This window comes from Rhopilema esculentum, chromosome 15 (assembly GCF_057945365.1).
Source record: "Rhopilema esculentum isolate cy_ngs chromosome 15, ASM5794536v1, whole genome shotgun sequence".
In the NCBI taxonomy this organism is placed as follows: Eukaryota; Metazoa; Cnidaria; class Scyphozoa; order Rhizostomeae; family Rhizostomatidae; genus Rhopilema; species Rhopilema esculentum.
The window spans coordinates 3,986,207-4,003,399 of NC_142829.1; the positions used below are offsets into that span (position 1 = coordinate 3,986,207).

Consider the following 17,193-nt stretch of genomic DNA (forward strand, 5'->3'; position numbering starts at 1 on the left):
AAATAGCTTTTTACTAACTAAAGCGGTACATTCTGTCACTTATTGATAACATGGACCATCTATTTAATTATTCTTTTAAGATTTTTACTGAAACTGATCAACTGCTACATAGGGGTGAATAAATTTCCTTAGGGGAGGAATCAGAACCTTCTAGAGGAAAAACTAGGAGAAATCATAAGCTTATAGAATACAGCATAATTTGCAGTCGTCAATACATAAATATCATCCTTACTCGTCTATAAAATGTTCATACTGAAAGGAAGCCGAGTTTTCATAGCAGCAAAACAAGTTTCACAAAAAGTTGAATGGAAGTTTAGAAAGAGGTGATTGATTCAGATAAATGAAAAATACTTTGTAGAATTCCTCTACAACGTACACAAATAACTCCCATTCTTACAGTGGGAAGGTTTTATGTGGTTGATATATGATAAGGTGTAGTGGTGAGCGATTCTGTATGGGTTGTTGCCAATGCAAGTTCCTGAAGGCTGTAGTGTAAGGGAAAACGACCTGTGCCATGAAGAAACATATATTCGATGGTTACAGCTAGGCCCGCTGCTTCCGTCATCACACTGCTACATGGGGGACGCCTGTTGGTCTCAGCCGAAAAATAAAATATGCTTGAATGTGACAAACCTGTCATCTAGATTGTCGGGCAATGTTACCATCTCTGGTCTCTCATGCTCAGCGATTTGCCTCCATTGCGTTTCTCTGCCATCTTTGGGCATTTTCTCAAATGTCTCCAAAAACCAATCAAAATATTGCGCAAGAAGCTACGATAACAAATTACGTCAGGTAAAAAAGACAAAAAAACTGCAATTAAAAAATATATTAATGCAATTGTGTCCCAGAGTGGATAGCGTGAGCCATAACTTTTGTTTTTGTACTGAATATAACTAGCCATTGAAATATTCCCCATAAATATACATCTTAAAACACACCTGCATATTATGAAATTGCTCATCCAATAGCCAATCAAATGGCTTTTTCGTGAGAGTTTTAGGTGGTACTTCCCAGTTAGGGTAAGCAAGTTGTCTGACCGCTGCTCCAAAAGGTGGGCTTATTAGGAACTCTCTCTCACCAACAGCGATCTTCCCGTTCGAATCTTCTATTTCCAATGCCACTAGAAGGGCAAACAGCGGTCTATCTTCCTCAAAAAGGCCTATTGATCTAGACACAAATGCGTTGTACTGCACTTTTTCGACGACTGCACTGACGGCATTTCTGTAAAGACATTATCGAAAAATTGTCTATTGCATAGTGAGCGCTCGCAAGTCTTATATGAGGTAGATTAGTGGTAAGATCTACTAGATACCCCCCCCCCCCCCATAATGATAAAACAGTCAAAGCCATGAAACAGTTCATTAGATCTATTTGATACTGTAATAATGGAGTGTTTAGAGGGCTCAGCAAAACGAACATCTGTTTGCTTAGCTTCTATAGACTGTTTCGATGCCATTTTATCGCTATAGTTTTATGAAAATGCTTCTACCTAGCTTTCCAAGGTACTTTTTAGGACACTGAGAAGCTATGCTTATCGAGCAGAAGCCAGGCATTCCTCTCAATGTCACCATACTTGGATTCCTACGCCTTTAATTAAACAGGGCTGTGACTCACTTCACCCTAAGTGAAAGTTTCGTCATGCTCGGGACTCGAACCTCAGACTCAACTGGATTTGTAGTCTATGGACATAACTATTAGTTAAACCATCGTCACACCTTATCGTTACATCAAGAAATGTTTGGGCCTAAAGGATGGTCGTTTTCAGTCAACGCCCTCAATAACAAAATCACGATGTTTAAATAGAGAATCATCCTGAGCCCCTCTAGATTGAACTTGGGTGTCTATCCGTGGAATTACCTGTCAGAGTGCTTGATTGATGCATCGAAGACAGAAACAAACTGGCTGAATGACACCTGATACAACGGATTTACAACCGACATTGACAGTGACGCATCAAACAATACAGCAGCACAAACGGCTATCGAGCGATATGTCTCTCTTGAATTCATAATAGACCTCTCCGCACTCGTGGCTTTGGACAAGCTGTAGGTAAAATTAAAGAGCAATTAAGAAAAGGTTCCACAATAAAGCCAAGGAAAATGAGCGAGTGAGAATTCGCCTATCCTAAGAGTTTAAAACGTCCACTTGAATAAAAAGGCAAGCAAAGAGCTGACTACAAACCTTTCTTGAGACTCATCATAGAATCTTTTGATAGAATATGCTCGTTTAATTGAAGAAAAGTCTGATAGTGGGTTATCGACGCTGCTTAAATTCTGAAGCAATTGCTCTTCAGCTCTGTCTTTTGTTGTCAAATGAGTTACAATTTCCTATTGAAAAAAGAAATAAATTGTATAAATTTCAAGCAAGTAGCTGATAAAAGCTTACATTATACGAGTACCAGCAAATCAGTGCTGAAAGTTGAAAATACCTGTGCAACTTGGTACAAAGTATCATGAATTCTAGGCTTCTCGAGTTTAATGAATCGGTATAAAAACTGCTCGGCAAGTCCATCACGTGACTGACTGAATTCAATAACATTGGCGTAAGCAGCGATGCTTGCGGGTATCAAATTCGCAGGGTTGGTTGTGATTAGGAACAACCTGTGGAGTACAAAAAGTTATCTTTAGGATTGCCTGACATAATTGGGTAAAGAATGAAACTGTCTCCTCTTTTTAAAAAATTAAGTTTGTAAAATAAGAAATTGTTCTGGTTAAAGCAAAAGGCGAACAAAGCAGAAGATTGTAATATGTTGTTTGAAGAAATAATCGTGCATTTTGATGAATGGAGAATTCAAAAATTTGCATAGGGATTACTTAAAGCTACGGAAAAGATCTCAATTTCTTTAATCTCCATCGTCTTAAAAAAACAGGAATCATCGCTATAAAGAAATAAAGGATGAATTTTGCATATTAAGAATTTGAAGCTTCAGAAGTAGAGTATTCCTCAACTGCCAACACACAGAAAACAGTAAACAAAGAAAAAGTCAATGAATTTCGAAACATGCCTTATTATCAAGTCAATTGTTACTTTAAGGCGAATTATCTGGGAATCTCTGAAGAGTTGTCTCTAAAGAGATTACATTGAAGAAAAGTTTCAAATACGGAACGAAACTTTATGCTTTTGATATTGCAGAAAGATTTGCTAGAAAAGTCTGGACAAACCTGAATGATGGTGAGCACTCTATCTCCTCATCACCAATCTAAAAATGGACGTAATGTGGGAAATGGTTAAACAAAAAAAAGCTTCTTGGCCTTCGCTTAAGTTCAGGACTTGTTAACGAATTTTAATGAAAAGAACCAACATTATTTCCTACCCCAAAAACCATAATGGCTACTTCTATATCGAATAAACGTAACAGAAAATACCATCGGCTATTAGAACGAAGTAAGGCTTTCGGGTAATGCATTTAGCATAAGCTTTTCATGGGAAACCATTGAAAAATTCAAATAATGTACGTATACAGGCTTTCCCTATAAGACAGTAAATATGTTAGTACCAATGGTATAGTACATGTGGTATGTTTGTTGTAGCATACATCCTTTGCATCGTAGAAGTCAGGGTAGATTTTTTACGTATTGGCAGTAATCAACAAAAGAACCCTCATCGTATTTGACCACAAGATGTGGATTTTTGTGACTAAAACAGCCCATCACCCATGTCCGGACGCTGTCACTTTAAGTGTCCACGTGCTCTAAAAAAGCCACGAATTCGTAATTTCATGTAATACAAGCATTTTGTGACACGATTTTCTGTAACCTATTACGTACCATGAGCTTAAATGGTGCATTTGCTATTATAAATGCCGGTCTGTTCCGAAGCAATGAATTAAACTTGTCATCAGTGGCCAAGGCCTTTAGGTCAACATCAGAAATCAGCAACGTTCGTCCTTCTGTGAGGCACATTTCAAGCTCTCCTCTGAGCTCCTGTGTGAGGAAAATTCAGTCAATGATTCATAAAAATGACGATACGGGTTTCGAACAAGAGTTATATTAAGAAGAGTTAAAAATAACTGCTGCTATAGCAAAAATAAATTTTGAGGACAACACCGTAAACTTGGGGAGGTAGATCATGTTTTGACAAAAGGCTGAATAATGTTATAAGCAAAGGCAAGTTTTTAGGGGAAGACGAAATCGAAAAAAATGAAGACGGTAAATTTTGGTCTTCATGAGTCACAACTTTTCTAACTGCCACATTGTTGAGTGCAGATAGGAATGAGATTAAAAGACCTAAAAAGATCGACGCTTTCACTACGCTAGTTTTTACGGTCTTTTCATCTTTGTTTTCCTTCGGCAATATTATAAAGAAAACCCGACCTTATCCAATTAACACAACACAGACTTGGCCTTCAGATTTGCCTGGCTGCCATTTTACAAAACCGCATGGCGTAAGTTTTAATTATTTTCCGTCATTTTGCCGAAAGTTTTGTTATGGCACTTCTTGGGCAGCGTTTTTAAAAATCACAGGTTTGGTCACTGTTGTTGTTGCTTTGTTCGTTAAAGATGCCCTTTGACAAAACCTCCACGCTTAACATCATTTAAAAAATATACTTTTACCCGCGCCTTTGCTCGTTATTTTGAATACTTTTTTAACAAAAAAGGATAAAATCTTTATATATTGTTTTTGTTGAAAAACAGAGCTCTGGTATGGAAGCACTCCGCTTCGAAACAAAAGTTTTCATGTTAGTTTTTTAATACTAATAGTTTGAGGGATAATAGAAACAAGAAAAGTTCTGCCCCTTTTCTACAACTTACAAACAAACCAATGATAATGATTGTTTCTTTATCAAAATGTTTATTACCTTATGTTTCACAATCGTAGTATCTTGTAACAGCTTTTCGATCCAATGAACGGCAACCCTCTGCGGATCACAAAGCAAAGCCCATGCGCTAGAGCAGTCACGTTGTGTTGTGATACAGATGTTGTCCATTGAAATATTATCCATAGGGAAACTCATTGCTTTCCAAATTCTCAGCATTTGCTTTTGGAATGAAAAATTGACAGAACTTTAATAGTAAACTAATTACCCACTAATTTATCAGGGCACTCATTAAGTCTACAGATTAATTTTGCTGTAAATCCTGAACTTTTTGAAAAAATATTTCCTGCTGACAAGTAAATTCTGTTGCAACAATTAACTAAACCAATGCATTGAAAAATAAAAATTGCAATGTCAGAGATAGTTACTACAATGAACAAATTTAACAAAATTTGAAGACAATTATGAAGCGACTTTTAACGCGAAAAGCTTTAGAAACTAGCCAAACAGCGAAAAAAACATTTCCCATCTTTCAATTGTACTTTTTAAGACACGTGAAAGTTTCTTGTATTTTATTTACAAAAGATGAGAACAAGGCCGGGAAATGCGCACATTGATCGAGATTCCAATATAAACATTAATTTTGAAGCAACAAATCGTTTGCGTTGATTGGTTCAAAAAGCTTGATTTTTTGTTTGCAATTATTCATAGAGCATATACCTTTCCAACCAGGAACTTTGCAAGAGATATATCTTTAAAAATCTTCTTCTTCTCCGTGGGAACGCCATGTTCTCTGCAGTTGCTCAGGAAAAACTGTGACAGTCGCTTTCTAAGATAAAATTATGACAACCTTATGACCAACTAATTTGAGTGTTTAACAACTATACACGAAAAAATTCTCTGATATCTCTCAATCTGCTATTATTTCCTTAGGTTTGTAGAGAGAATAGACGCTAATCACAACTGAATCGGCAAAACTCCCAGATGGGAGAGGCCAAAAGTTAGAGGGGGTATCTTGACACCGTCGAAAATCCACTATGAAGAAGCCATGTATTCTGGGGTGAAACATTTGATAATTTGTACTTTATTCTTAATTTTCTATTCAATTTACACTGGATTGCTTCTTATCGTTGAGAGTTGCTTCAGCAATCGTTCGTTAAAAAACCATAGAGAGAGAAATGTGGGGGTGAATATTGTCATCCAGGAACGCTTTAGGGCCTGTCATCTAGATAGAGCTTAGGGCCTGACTCTTGTCTTATTTTCAGACGACCTAACTTTCGCACCTTTGGTCAATTCCCATTGGGCCACAGTAAGTGAGAAAAGCAGCTGCACAGATTGAATTGGTCAGCAGAACATCCATGGCAGTGTGATCCTCCATGAAGTAATTCCAGTTGGCCTCCACTGGTTTCAGGCTGAAAAAAGTATCCGATGACAAACTTATGATTGCCAAATAACTTTAAAGTACGTTCAATGGATAGAAAAAGAGTAATACACAAGGACGTGTTCAGGATAGCTTAGAGAGCAACTAAGGAGATAAATATTAGTGTTGAAGCGAAAGATTATTCGTTATTGTTCCTTGCTTACATTTTCTTAAAGTAGAACTTCAAAAATTAATCTGAACTTAACAGTGGTATGTTTCACAATGATAAGTTGAAATTTTTACGAAATTCAGAAAAGTTCTGTCCGGATACTGGTCGACTCAGTACAAAATAAATCAAACTGTGGCGTGAGCAATGAAACTGACAAGGAGGGGAGGGGTGTAAGGGAAGTTACTTTGGGGTAAATGGTTTCTTTCTGAGAATTAATGTTATTTTTCCGTCGATTAACAACTTTTCATGGCAGGAAACAAAGCAAGCATAACCTATAAAAAACTCTCTTTCATTACAAATTTCATTCTTTCAATCAAGGAACCAGCATGAAATATTTTACCACCATTACATTCTGCCTACCTGTCAAGAAGCTCCGTGAGGCTCTTGAGTTTCTCCGAATACTCGCTGATTTTCTGACTCAAGTTGTATTTATGTATAGCGATTTCATCAAATTGCTTCTGCAGTTCTTCAATCTCTGCATCAAGACGAGGTAGATCTTCCTCAGACAAACCCTCTGTCGGATCCACGTGCACAGGTTGCTAAAAAAGTTTTACGCTGTTAGAATCCGTTCAAACATTGTTTCTACAAAGGATATACACATGTAGCCATTGCTTTGAATAATTTTTCCTGTCGTAAATGTGTTGTAAATGATACTTTTTTTAATGAGGAATAACTATCCTTCTTGGGATATCATCAAGATATTTTTATTCGATACTTATATGGCGTAAAAGTACTTCTACACGAAACCCAAGACCCTACCCTTAATCCCCATCACACTTATGACACTTAATCCCCATATTGGAATTGGCTCGAGAGTCGTATATTTTAGGGCAGAGTTGTATGCGACTAAATTATCCAGGGCGTAATCGAATCATTTCGTTTCCTAAAGGAGGTAAAGAACATTATCATTTTTTGCAAATCGTGATACCAGAAACCATGACATACAACAAGAGAGAAAATTCAAGACAGGCAGTAGCGTTCAAGTTCTTTGAATCTGTATACCTCTTCTTCTACTTCATCTGTTTTTGTCATTTTTCTTTCTGCTTCTCTACTCTCGATAATTTCCATTTCATTTTTAAGCTCCTTCAAAGTCTGCACTGCTTTTCTGTACGGCTTGCTTTTTACAGTGTAGTCAATCACTGCCTGGATGTATTCAACAACCTGCGCAGCGTCCTCAGAAGAGTAGCGCGCAGCCGCCAATGTCACTCCAGTTTGCTTTTTTTCTATGAGTAAAACAATATCCTCGTACATAGTGTAATAAACCAAATATTGAGACGTAAAATGACTTCAAAATATATTTATCTTCATCATAATCGTACATACAAAAAACTGACTTACAACACGTGCTAACTGGAATAGAGGCTAGATATGATTTATGCACATATTTTAATACTATTGTCCACAGGAGATAACACTATCCCCCTCCCCATCTCTCTTCCTATGTTAGTGAATGTGAACGAGTTCTGTTTGGTAGTATGTTTGCAATGTCTATTCTGCACCAATTTCTGTTGATCATGTTGTTATTATCTTCTGGTTGTTCTCCATGGTTCAAGTCCCCTGTATTCCCTCCTCCTCTTGCACCCTCGACGTGTACTCTATCATCAATGAGATTTGTTGTCTTGGTATTGGTTAGGTCAGAAAAATATCACAGACTTTTTTCTTAGGAGGTTCCTTTGCAGGTAGGGGGTCAGTTGCTTTTTTGAGTAAGTGGATTGATCTTGGAGGTATATACTTCAGTTGATTGACATGAATAGTAGGACTGGCTTTGCCACTGGCGTCAACAAGCTTACAATTCAGATCTCCTATCAAGTGGGTGATTGTCCAAGGCCCCGACCACTTTGGTTGAAAACAACGTGAAATACTCCTTTTCTGAGGTGGGTTCCATAACATGACAGTATCATTGATCTTATAATGATGTTGGGTAGTTTTCTTATCGTACTGTTGTTTCATTCTTTCTCTGCTCTGGTTGAGGATACTGCGAACATTTGTAAAGGAGTTTTTAAGGCACGTACCGATGTCATTGGCAAAAGCTTGAGCTTGTTTCACATGGTGTGGAGCAGACTGTTGAATCTGTTGCTGTGGTGATTTATTAAACAGCAACGCAGTTGGTAAAGAAAGTTTAGCACCAAGAATAAGTTCAGCAGGTGTAACTTTAGTGCTATTATTAACACTTGAACGAATGGCGTAGACAGCTGATTGCAAGAACGTGTCCCAGTTACGGCCATGTTGATCAATTTGTTTCTGCACACAGGACTTAACTAGTTTTACCATTGCCTCAGAAAGGCCATCACCTTGTGGGTGGAGACGCGAAGACTTGGATTTACCTATACCCAAGATTTTGGCGACTTCCCGCATAACATTGCCATGAACATTTGAGGCACCATCACTGTGCAAACGTTGCATAATCCCATACCGACAGATCCATTGGTCGTGAATCGCTCTAGCAATAGTAGGTGCCGATATCTCTTTGAGGGGAACAACTTCAGGCCATTTTGTAAAGTGGTCGACCAGGATAAGAGCATACTTGAAACCATCTTGAGATGCAGGCAGAAAAGGTCCGGCTAGATCGTAGCAAACAAGTTCGAATCGTTCAGTAGACTGTATTGGCTGTAACTGATCTTTGTGGTATCCTTGAGGGGGTGGATTAAAAGAAGCACAAATCTTGCAACTTTTCACCCAGTTGATCACATCCTGTTTGGCATTGGGCCAGAAATAGTGTTCACAAAGGCGAGACCAAGTTCTGTCAACAGCAAAATGACCAGAGTATGGGTGGTCATGGCAAAGTTTCAGGACGGTTCCACGTAAATCGTCAGGTACTACAGTGCAGTTGTGCCACTGCAAAATGCCATCCTCAGATACAGAAAGTTTAATGCGATATGGTTTTAAGGAACCTAGACGGCAGACATCAAAGTTTCGTTTATCAGAAGACATGTACTCGATTGCTGCTTGGATGTGTTGATCTTTTGTTTGGAAATCTCTGATTGCAGCCACTGTAATATTAGGTTGTAATTCTTCCAGTGAGTTGACACTGTGCATGCGACTGAGACAGTCGCTTATGGCGTTGTTCTTGGATGGAATGTGTTCTATTTTATAATTGAACTCTGAAAGTTGCAAAGCCCAATTCAGCAATTTTCTACTCTTAGGGTTGCGTTTGGATTGCAGGAATGAAGTTACGCGATTATCAGTACGCAAGAGAAAGGGTTTACCAAGAAGGTAGTGACGAAATTTTTCGGTAGCAAAAATTATAGCATGCGCCTCTTTCTCTACAATGTTCCACCTTGATTCAGTTTCATTGAACTTTCTGCTGGCGTAGGCGACGATGTATGTTTTGCCATCACTTGTGTTATGGGCTTTAAGACATGCACCTTCACCTCTGTCTGATGCATCGACTTCTAGGATGAAAGAGTCTGTACTTGTAGGAGCTCGTAAAACTGGTGCGGAAGAGAGAAGCTGCTTTAGTGCTTCAAAAGCTGCTTGAGCTTCAGGTGTCCAGACAAACGTTGAAGTCGGTTTTGCAAGTTCGTGTAGAGGAGCAGCAACAACAGAGAAGTGGGGAACAAATCGATCACAAAATTGTGCCGTGCCTAAAAATTCCTTCAAGGATTTGACATTGGATGGCACTGGAAAATCGGTGATGGACTGAATGCGAGCTGGGTCAAGGCGAATGTGTCCCTTGTCAATGAAATGGCCTAAATACGGCAAACTTGTCTGGAAAAATTTGCATTTCAAGGCGTTCAAAGTGAGACCAGACTGTCGAATTCTTGCTAAAACTCTGCGAACATTGGAGAGATGATCTGTGAAATCTAATCCTTTAATAACCACATCATCGTAGAAGGGTGGTAGAATACAGTCGCTTAAATCAGAAAATGTTTGTTCCATGGTTCGTTGGAACAAAGAAGAGGCCGGTTTGATACCTTGAGGCATAACGTTCCAGGTCCATTGACCAAAACCGTAACCAGGAGAAAAGGCAATGATCGGTTTGATTCTATCAGCACACGGAATTTGGTGGTAGCCACTGTTGAAGTCGATTGAGCTGACATATTGAGAGCCGCGAACAGAGTCAAGACATTGTTGAAGGGATGGAGAAGGCCAACCTGAATCTTTGATGGCAGGGTTGAGAAAACGATAGTCAACTACAAGTCGAAAACGATCGGTAACATCACAGCTATTTGAAACATTCTTCTTGGCAACAAGGACTGTAGCAGCACGATAAGGTGAATCAATATGTTCAATTAGGCCATGAGCTTTATAGTGTTGTAAAAGTTCCTTGACAATGGATTGTTGATGAAGTGGCACTCTGCGTAAAGGCATTGAAATGGGTGTCGAATGAGCCAAATCAAAGTCGAATTCTGTCACGTTGGTTTTGCCAATTTTGGTGTTTGATAAAGAGAAGACATCAGAAAATTCCATCAGTAAATTCTTGGCTTGTTGAAATTGCGAGGGAGACAAGTGGGTCAACTGTGAAGTGAGAATCGTAATAGGATCGGAGGTTTGAGTAGAATTATCTGTGTCCTGAGTAGAGAGAAGATTAATTGTGTCTTTAGGAAGAACAGAGAATTCTTCAAAGTCATACGTCCCTAGAGCAACCTTGGTGCCCTTTTTGATGGTCTTTGCGACGGCAGAAGTATTAACAAGGACGGTGGGAACACATGAGTGTTGATGAGAAACCTTGTGTAAGTACGGAACAACCTTTACATGCAGACGTTCTTCAAAGGGTGCATGTCCATCAATCAGTGCAGTCGGTTCTGAAACTGGGCGGAATGCATGAAGGGAGGGCCCATTAGCAACTGTCTTAATAGTCAATGATTGTCCGGGTGGTATTGTGTACTTGTTCGGTGTTATGAAAGCAATGTTATCTTGAAGAGAAGGCTGAGAAGATACCAATACCATGGATTGATCTAGATGAAGGAGTTTCTTGGAGTTGTCAATGCCCCATTTGGTAAATTTATTTAGAAAACTCAAACCGAGAATGCAAGAATAAGGCAATGCATCAATAATCATAAATTCAACAATGTGAGATACAGCAGGATGCCCTACTACAAGAGGGGCTTTAATCACACCAAAGGGTTTCATTATTTGTCCATTTGCATCAAGCAAACCTGGGCCAGTATAACCCTGTAATGGTAGGTTTTGCAAGTAAGGACTGCCAGTGAAACATCTTTTGGCAAGACAGCATACGGTGGCACCAGAATCAAGCATCATTGGAATTTGCTGTCCATGTAATGTTCCTGTTAGCCAAAGCAAATTAGGTTCTCTCTGTAGAAAAGATTGTGTTTCCTTTTTTGGGGGGGTCAATGAAGCATTGTCGGCTTTCCCAGTATGACCCTTTACTGGGGGCCCCAAAAGTTTCCCGACTGTTGAGGAAGATTAGCTTGCTGCTTGTAAGCTAGGCAATCACGTTGGATATGATTTAAGCCGTGGCAAAAATAGCACTGAATAGGTTGGCGTCCGTCTGGCCTTGCGTTTCGAGGCTGAAAATCCCTGCCAAAATTGCGTTGAAAACCATTGCGTGATTGCCTACGGTTGCTCTGCGGGGCAGAAAAAACAGGGGCACCATGCTGATGTTGAAGTTGCTGTGAGGGCCTAAACGGAAGTTGACGGTTGAGTGCATTGATTTGGTCTTGTTGTTCATCAAGCTTCCGCATTGTGAGTTGACTTTGTTGCTCAAATTTGGTGGACAAGGCAAGAATGGTGTCCAGTGTTGTATCAGATGGATTTGCAGCAGTTAAAACAGCATCAGAAGGCCCAGTGACAATAGCACCGTTGATTGTCGCAGATGGTAAGGAAAGATGAACTGATGCATCGCGGCAAGCCTTGAGCAAATCTTGATGGGTAATTTTGTCATCATACGGGTTGGTGCAAAAGATGAATATATTTCTGCGAAGTGTATCAGAAATCCCTTGTAAAAACTTGCGTTTCATCGCATGGTTTATAATGTCAGTTTTGGCTTTTGGATTGGCGGCTCTGAATAACTGTAAAAGGTGGGTCATGAATTCTTCTTCACTTTCATCGATCTTTTGAATGCAGCGTTCGAATGCAGTCATGTGAGCTTCGCGATCGGTTTCTGAATCGAAAACCGCGGCGAGTTGTTCCTTAAGCTCGCTGTATTTCTGGGGACTGCCTTTCTCATCTTCAAATTGATCCAAGATGGCTTTAGCACGGCCATCAACACAAAGCATTAGAATTTGGCCAACCACGAGGTCATCAGATTTCTCGGCAATAACACAACATCTGTCGAAGTTACGAAGCCATTGGTGCAAATTTATGTCCCCGTCGCCGGTGAACTTCTCAAGTTTTGAAAAAATTATGTTAAAGGATGACATTGTAAAATGATGTGGGTCAAAACGCTCCTGTCACCAGTGTAATAAACCAAATATTGAGACGTAAAATGACTTCAAAATATATTTATCTTCATCATAATCGTACATACAAAAAACTGACTTACAACACGTGCTAACTGGAATAGAGGCTAGATATGATTTATGCACATAGTTTAATACTATTGTCCACAGGAGATAACAATAGATGTTAAGTATAAACTGAATCACCATTCGATTATATCTAAAGTAATCCAAAGTATGTACACCATTTGACTATGCAAGTATCTAAAGTACGTGCGTAGTACTTGAGAAGAAGTCAGTCAGTTGTACGCTGGCTGCATTGGCTACAACTATGCAATGGTAGATTTTTTACCTGCAAAGTAAGATTTTTTACCTGGGCTAGATGTCCGCGGTGCTGTTGACGCCTTCATGCTCGGTGTTGACGAATGTGACACCCTAGGCACCAGGCCCCTAACACTATCTTCTGCCGGTGAAAAATACGACAAGACCGTCTTCAATACGTCATCTGCTATCCCATCATTCCATTCAAGATTGTTTATGTTTTCGGAAAATTTCTGTGTGTCGTTCATTATTACTTGGATAGTCTTCCATGTATTTTTGTCTACACTGCGACCGTCAGCAGTTAATCCTAAAAGAATTTAATATGGAAATGAAATGATAAAAGGTAATTATAAAGCCAAGAACATGACGGGCAGAGGCAGCCATTTGCAAAGCTTAAGCAACGCTGTGTATTCTAGATAACAACAATGTAATTCACACGTAATCCACAAATGGGCTACACGCATGTGAAACATGGACTAACGTAACTAATAAACAATTTAAAGACTTAGAAAAATTGCAAAAAGATGCAGTAACAATAATTAACTCTCTACCCCAATCAGTGTCATATAATGGAATAGTCCTTGAATGTGGCCTGATGCCTATGGAATTTAGAATAAAAGAGAAAATATTAATATACTTCCATAAGGTATTAAACATAAACGAAAGTAGATTGACCAAGATAAAATTTAAATTTCCCAAATTGTTGGTATAAAGAAGTGATAAGTGACATAAAAATGATTGATATTAACCTCAAAGAAAATCAGATCAAAAATTTAATCAAAGAACAGTGGAAAAAAGTTGTTAGAGAAAAAATGATCATAATCATAGAGAATAACATTAGAAATAATAGTAAGACAAAACTTAGATTTATCAAGGGTAGTAAATTTGAAATGAAAGAGTATCTGGGGTGTGAAGACGCGTCATCCCTGCTGAAATTAAAACTAAACATGGTTGACTTAAGAGCGAACTACAAAGGAAAGTACTCTGATTCTCTTTGCAGAAGATGTGGGGCCCATGAGGACTATATTGAACACTTATGGGATTGCCCAAGTTTTTATCAAAAACCCAAGATGGAAAAGACCTGTTTAGTTACAAATAATTCAAAAATTCTGAAAAGTATCAACAACACCCTTCAAAAATTTCTTACCAATGGATGAAATAGAAATAAAAAGACTGGCTAAAATTATAGCACCAGCTTGTGATACCCAGTAGTTAGGTAACTGCTCCCAAACGGAGAATTAGCTTCAATTATTATTATTATTATTATTATTTTTTTTATTATTACCATAAACCTCTAAGTCATTCGTGAAATAACCTCAACGCTAATGATATATGTATAAGCCATGACACTGCTAAAATGTTACTTGCGAAGTTACCGTGTGTGACCTTATGTTACCTTGTGCTACTACACTTTACTTCAAAATATTGCTATCATTTCATAGGGTCAGAAATGCGTTTATCACTCTCGGTACCACAATTACTATTAAGGTACATTTAATTAGAACATGCAAAGCAACTTGAGTAGATACTGGTTATAAGCAATACAAGAAAACTCAAGCATGACATACTTACCCATACTTTGGTATGAAGGCTTGTGTGTTTGATCGCGTTTTCGCCTAGAAGTTGCAGAGCTTATTCTTGATGCTTCATCGGAATGTGAAACGCCGTCATGCTTTTTCTCTCCTTTGGTAGGAGAGGATACTACATACGAAGCGAATTCCGGCCTTCCTATAAGTATCATTAGCATTACCATTGTCATTCCAACCATAGGAGGCGGATTCTGGAAGGCTCGAAGTCGCTCGATGGTTCCGCGATCGATCTTCTTTTGAAGAAAGCCAACCTTTGAAATGAAACAAGAGTATATGTAAAATTAAATGCGTGATATTGCAGATTGTTGTTTTGGAATGATAACAGAAATAAAAAAGTTCATAAAAAAGTACTTTTTGGGGCTTAGAAATTTAAGAAAATTTTGAAAGTTTCCACACAGAGAAATCATTAGGGCATCCTACCTCACAAACGTAACAACGATTTTTGAGCCGTTTTCAGACTGACTTCAAATTCAGCAACCCTTTCTTTTTAGTGACTTTACAGGTCATTTCCAACGCCAATACAGATTCATATTACATTACAGATGCATACTTACGAAAATAAATGTAATATTAAGGCATGGTCTTCTGAGGGGACATAAACACAAAGCGAGCTTCAAGCTGTAGCTCATGAGCCCTGTTCCATTTACAGTACGACTAAGGGGGTATCACTCTTTCCAAACAGACTTTTCAAACCAATAGGATCTTTAGGGATTTTTCTCGAAAACAAAAGGATATTGCCAAAGGTGTACGAGATTTTTATGAAGGGATGTGCCCTTCGCTTACAACCCAATGGAAGTACTTTCAACTACAAAATTTCATCATTTTTATAACACTACAATCATTGCAAAAATTGTTGGAACACTTACGGAAAGCTAATGCTTTTTTGAAAATTTCCCCCTACTCCCTCCTACTTTCCCCTACTCCCCCTTCCCATTATAATGCTGTTCAATTTCGCCGGATTGATGCTGAAGGGAAACATTTTTCACTTAAAGCTGTACGTCGCTAGTGAGAAAATAAATCGGCATTGTACGGGGAGAAGGGGTCAAAATTTTTGAAGCAACAGTTATAAATTGATAGGGTAGTTTTAGACTTGCTTTAGCTGTCGAAATTCTGTCAGGGAAAGGCCTCCCAACTCTTTTTGGCAAAGATTTTTCCACTTCAATTAGCAACTCATAACATTATACTGTTGACATTGTGACCACAAAACGTATGATTGCATTGAAGCTGTTGATATCCTAAATCTAGCGAATTTAACATACCTTCTCGGACGATTTCTCCAATTCGGCTTTTGTCTCCTCGACTTCCTTTTCAGCATCACTTAGTAACTCTTCCAACGTCCTTGACTTTCGCATCAGCTGTTGAGATATTTTCAACCTTTCGTACTCCTCATCAAGTTCATCATAATCATCAAGCAGCATTGACTCAGTCAAACCATCCTCCATCTCACTATCAATCAAGGCCATAAAAGCCTTTAGACTGCTGCTCCCTTTGTCAAGCTTTGCCTTTAACCGTTCTCGTAATGTTGCTTTGGATATCAAGGCAGCTAAAAGTTGCTCGGTTTTCTTAACTGAGCCACCTAGCTCCGCCTTGAGCTTAGAAATCATCTCTTTAAGTCTGGTGACGTTTGCTCTTGCTTGTTGCAATGCAGAAAGCGCTTTTCTGAGAAGAAACAGGTCGATGATGTCAAAGAACAAAATGCAAAACAGAGTTTGGTTTATCAATTAAATAGACTTGTATTCATGACGACGTTCAGCATCATCAAATATAATGGAAAAGTTTTGAAGTCTAAGTAATAATTCTATAGATTTTTTAAATTTTGACCAGCCTATCTAAAAGGATATCGTTACACTCACAAACGTTACAACGCCTTACGAATCTAACCAAAACTGGCTGAGATATAGTCAACTGAGATCAAGCACCTTCGCTATCAATTTCAAAAATTTGAAGCTTAGTAGAAAATCTGCAATTTCATAGACCGAGCCAAAATACTGGTAATTCATAAGAAAACTTTCTAATTTTCATAGTTCATATCCAAGTAAATTTTCATTACAACACTTATTTCACATTTTTAGAGGTTTTCTAAAGTGTTATTAGAGATCTTATAGTCAAAGTTGAAAATTCCAAAAATATATTTTTATGAAGTTATCATTTTATCGCCCTATATGAATTGAACAATGCTAAGCATCACTTAGTGAAATTTTTGAATTTTTACATTTTTACAAAATATCATCCATCTTTGGTTTCTGACAACTTACCTTCTTTTGTTAACCTTCTCACTTGTCTCCGCTGCTTTGGTGGTGAAGACATATCGAAAGCAATGCATGAATCTGTGAAAGGTTGTCGGTCCAACAAATACCCCCATTGCAGGCTCACGTGACCACGAAACGTCCTTGTGTAGGATTCGGTGTAACAGGATTTGCTTTGAACGAGGCAGGTTTTCGGCATTTGGGTCAGCCTCTTTATGATCCCCGCTACAAGCGTCTTCAGCCCAAGGAATTTGATTGCTTTCTTTAAGGATCCGAGAATGAATGCTTGAAATTGACTGGATGACCTTCTCTCTGAGAAAAAGCGAAGATTATAATCTTACAATATCTTTT

General features: G+C 38.5%; 1 protein-coding gene across 2 annotated transcripts in view; it reads right to left on the minus strand.

The window, feature by feature from the left end:
* LOC135685746 (dynein axonemal heavy chain 5) overlaps nucleotides 1-17,193 on the minus strand; it is an 82,492-nt gene that overhangs the window by 12,360 nt on the left and 52,939 nt on the right. Inside the window, exons 52-68 of one of the 2 annotated variants that reach the window (XM_065201800.2) lie at nucleotides 16,852-17,154; nucleotides 15,856-16,255; nucleotides 14,580-14,847; nucleotides 13,559-13,606; nucleotides 13,060-13,314; nucleotides 7,348-7,568; nucleotides 6,706-6,884; nucleotides 6,040-6,168; nucleotides 5,477-5,585; nucleotides 4,799-4,978; nucleotides 3,768-3,923; nucleotides 3,162-3,199; nucleotides 2,429-2,600; nucleotides 2,182-2,327; nucleotides 1,858-2,043; nucleotides 939-1,221; nucleotides 634-770 (exon numbers count right to left, since the gene is read on the minus strand). In XM_065201800.2, the coding sequence (XP_065057872.2) occupies nucleotides 634-770; nucleotides 939-1,221; nucleotides 1,858-2,043; nucleotides 2,182-2,327; nucleotides 2,429-2,600; nucleotides 3,162-3,199; nucleotides 3,768-3,923; nucleotides 4,799-4,978; nucleotides 5,477-5,585; nucleotides 6,040-6,168; nucleotides 6,706-6,884; nucleotides 7,348-7,568; nucleotides 13,060-13,314; nucleotides 13,559-13,606; nucleotides 14,580-14,847; nucleotides 15,856-16,255; nucleotides 16,852-17,154 (3,210 nt within the window). The remainder of the gene's footprint in view (nucleotides 1-633; nucleotides 771-938; nucleotides 1,222-1,857; nucleotides 2,044-2,181; nucleotides 2,328-2,428; nucleotides 2,601-3,161; nucleotides 3,200-3,767; nucleotides 3,924-4,798; nucleotides 4,979-5,476; nucleotides 5,586-6,039; nucleotides 6,169-6,705; nucleotides 6,885-7,347; nucleotides 7,569-13,059; nucleotides 13,315-13,558; nucleotides 13,607-14,579; nucleotides 14,848-15,855; nucleotides 16,256-16,851; nucleotides 17,155-17,193) is intronic. The other variant, XM_065201801.2, reaches the window with a different exon arrangement.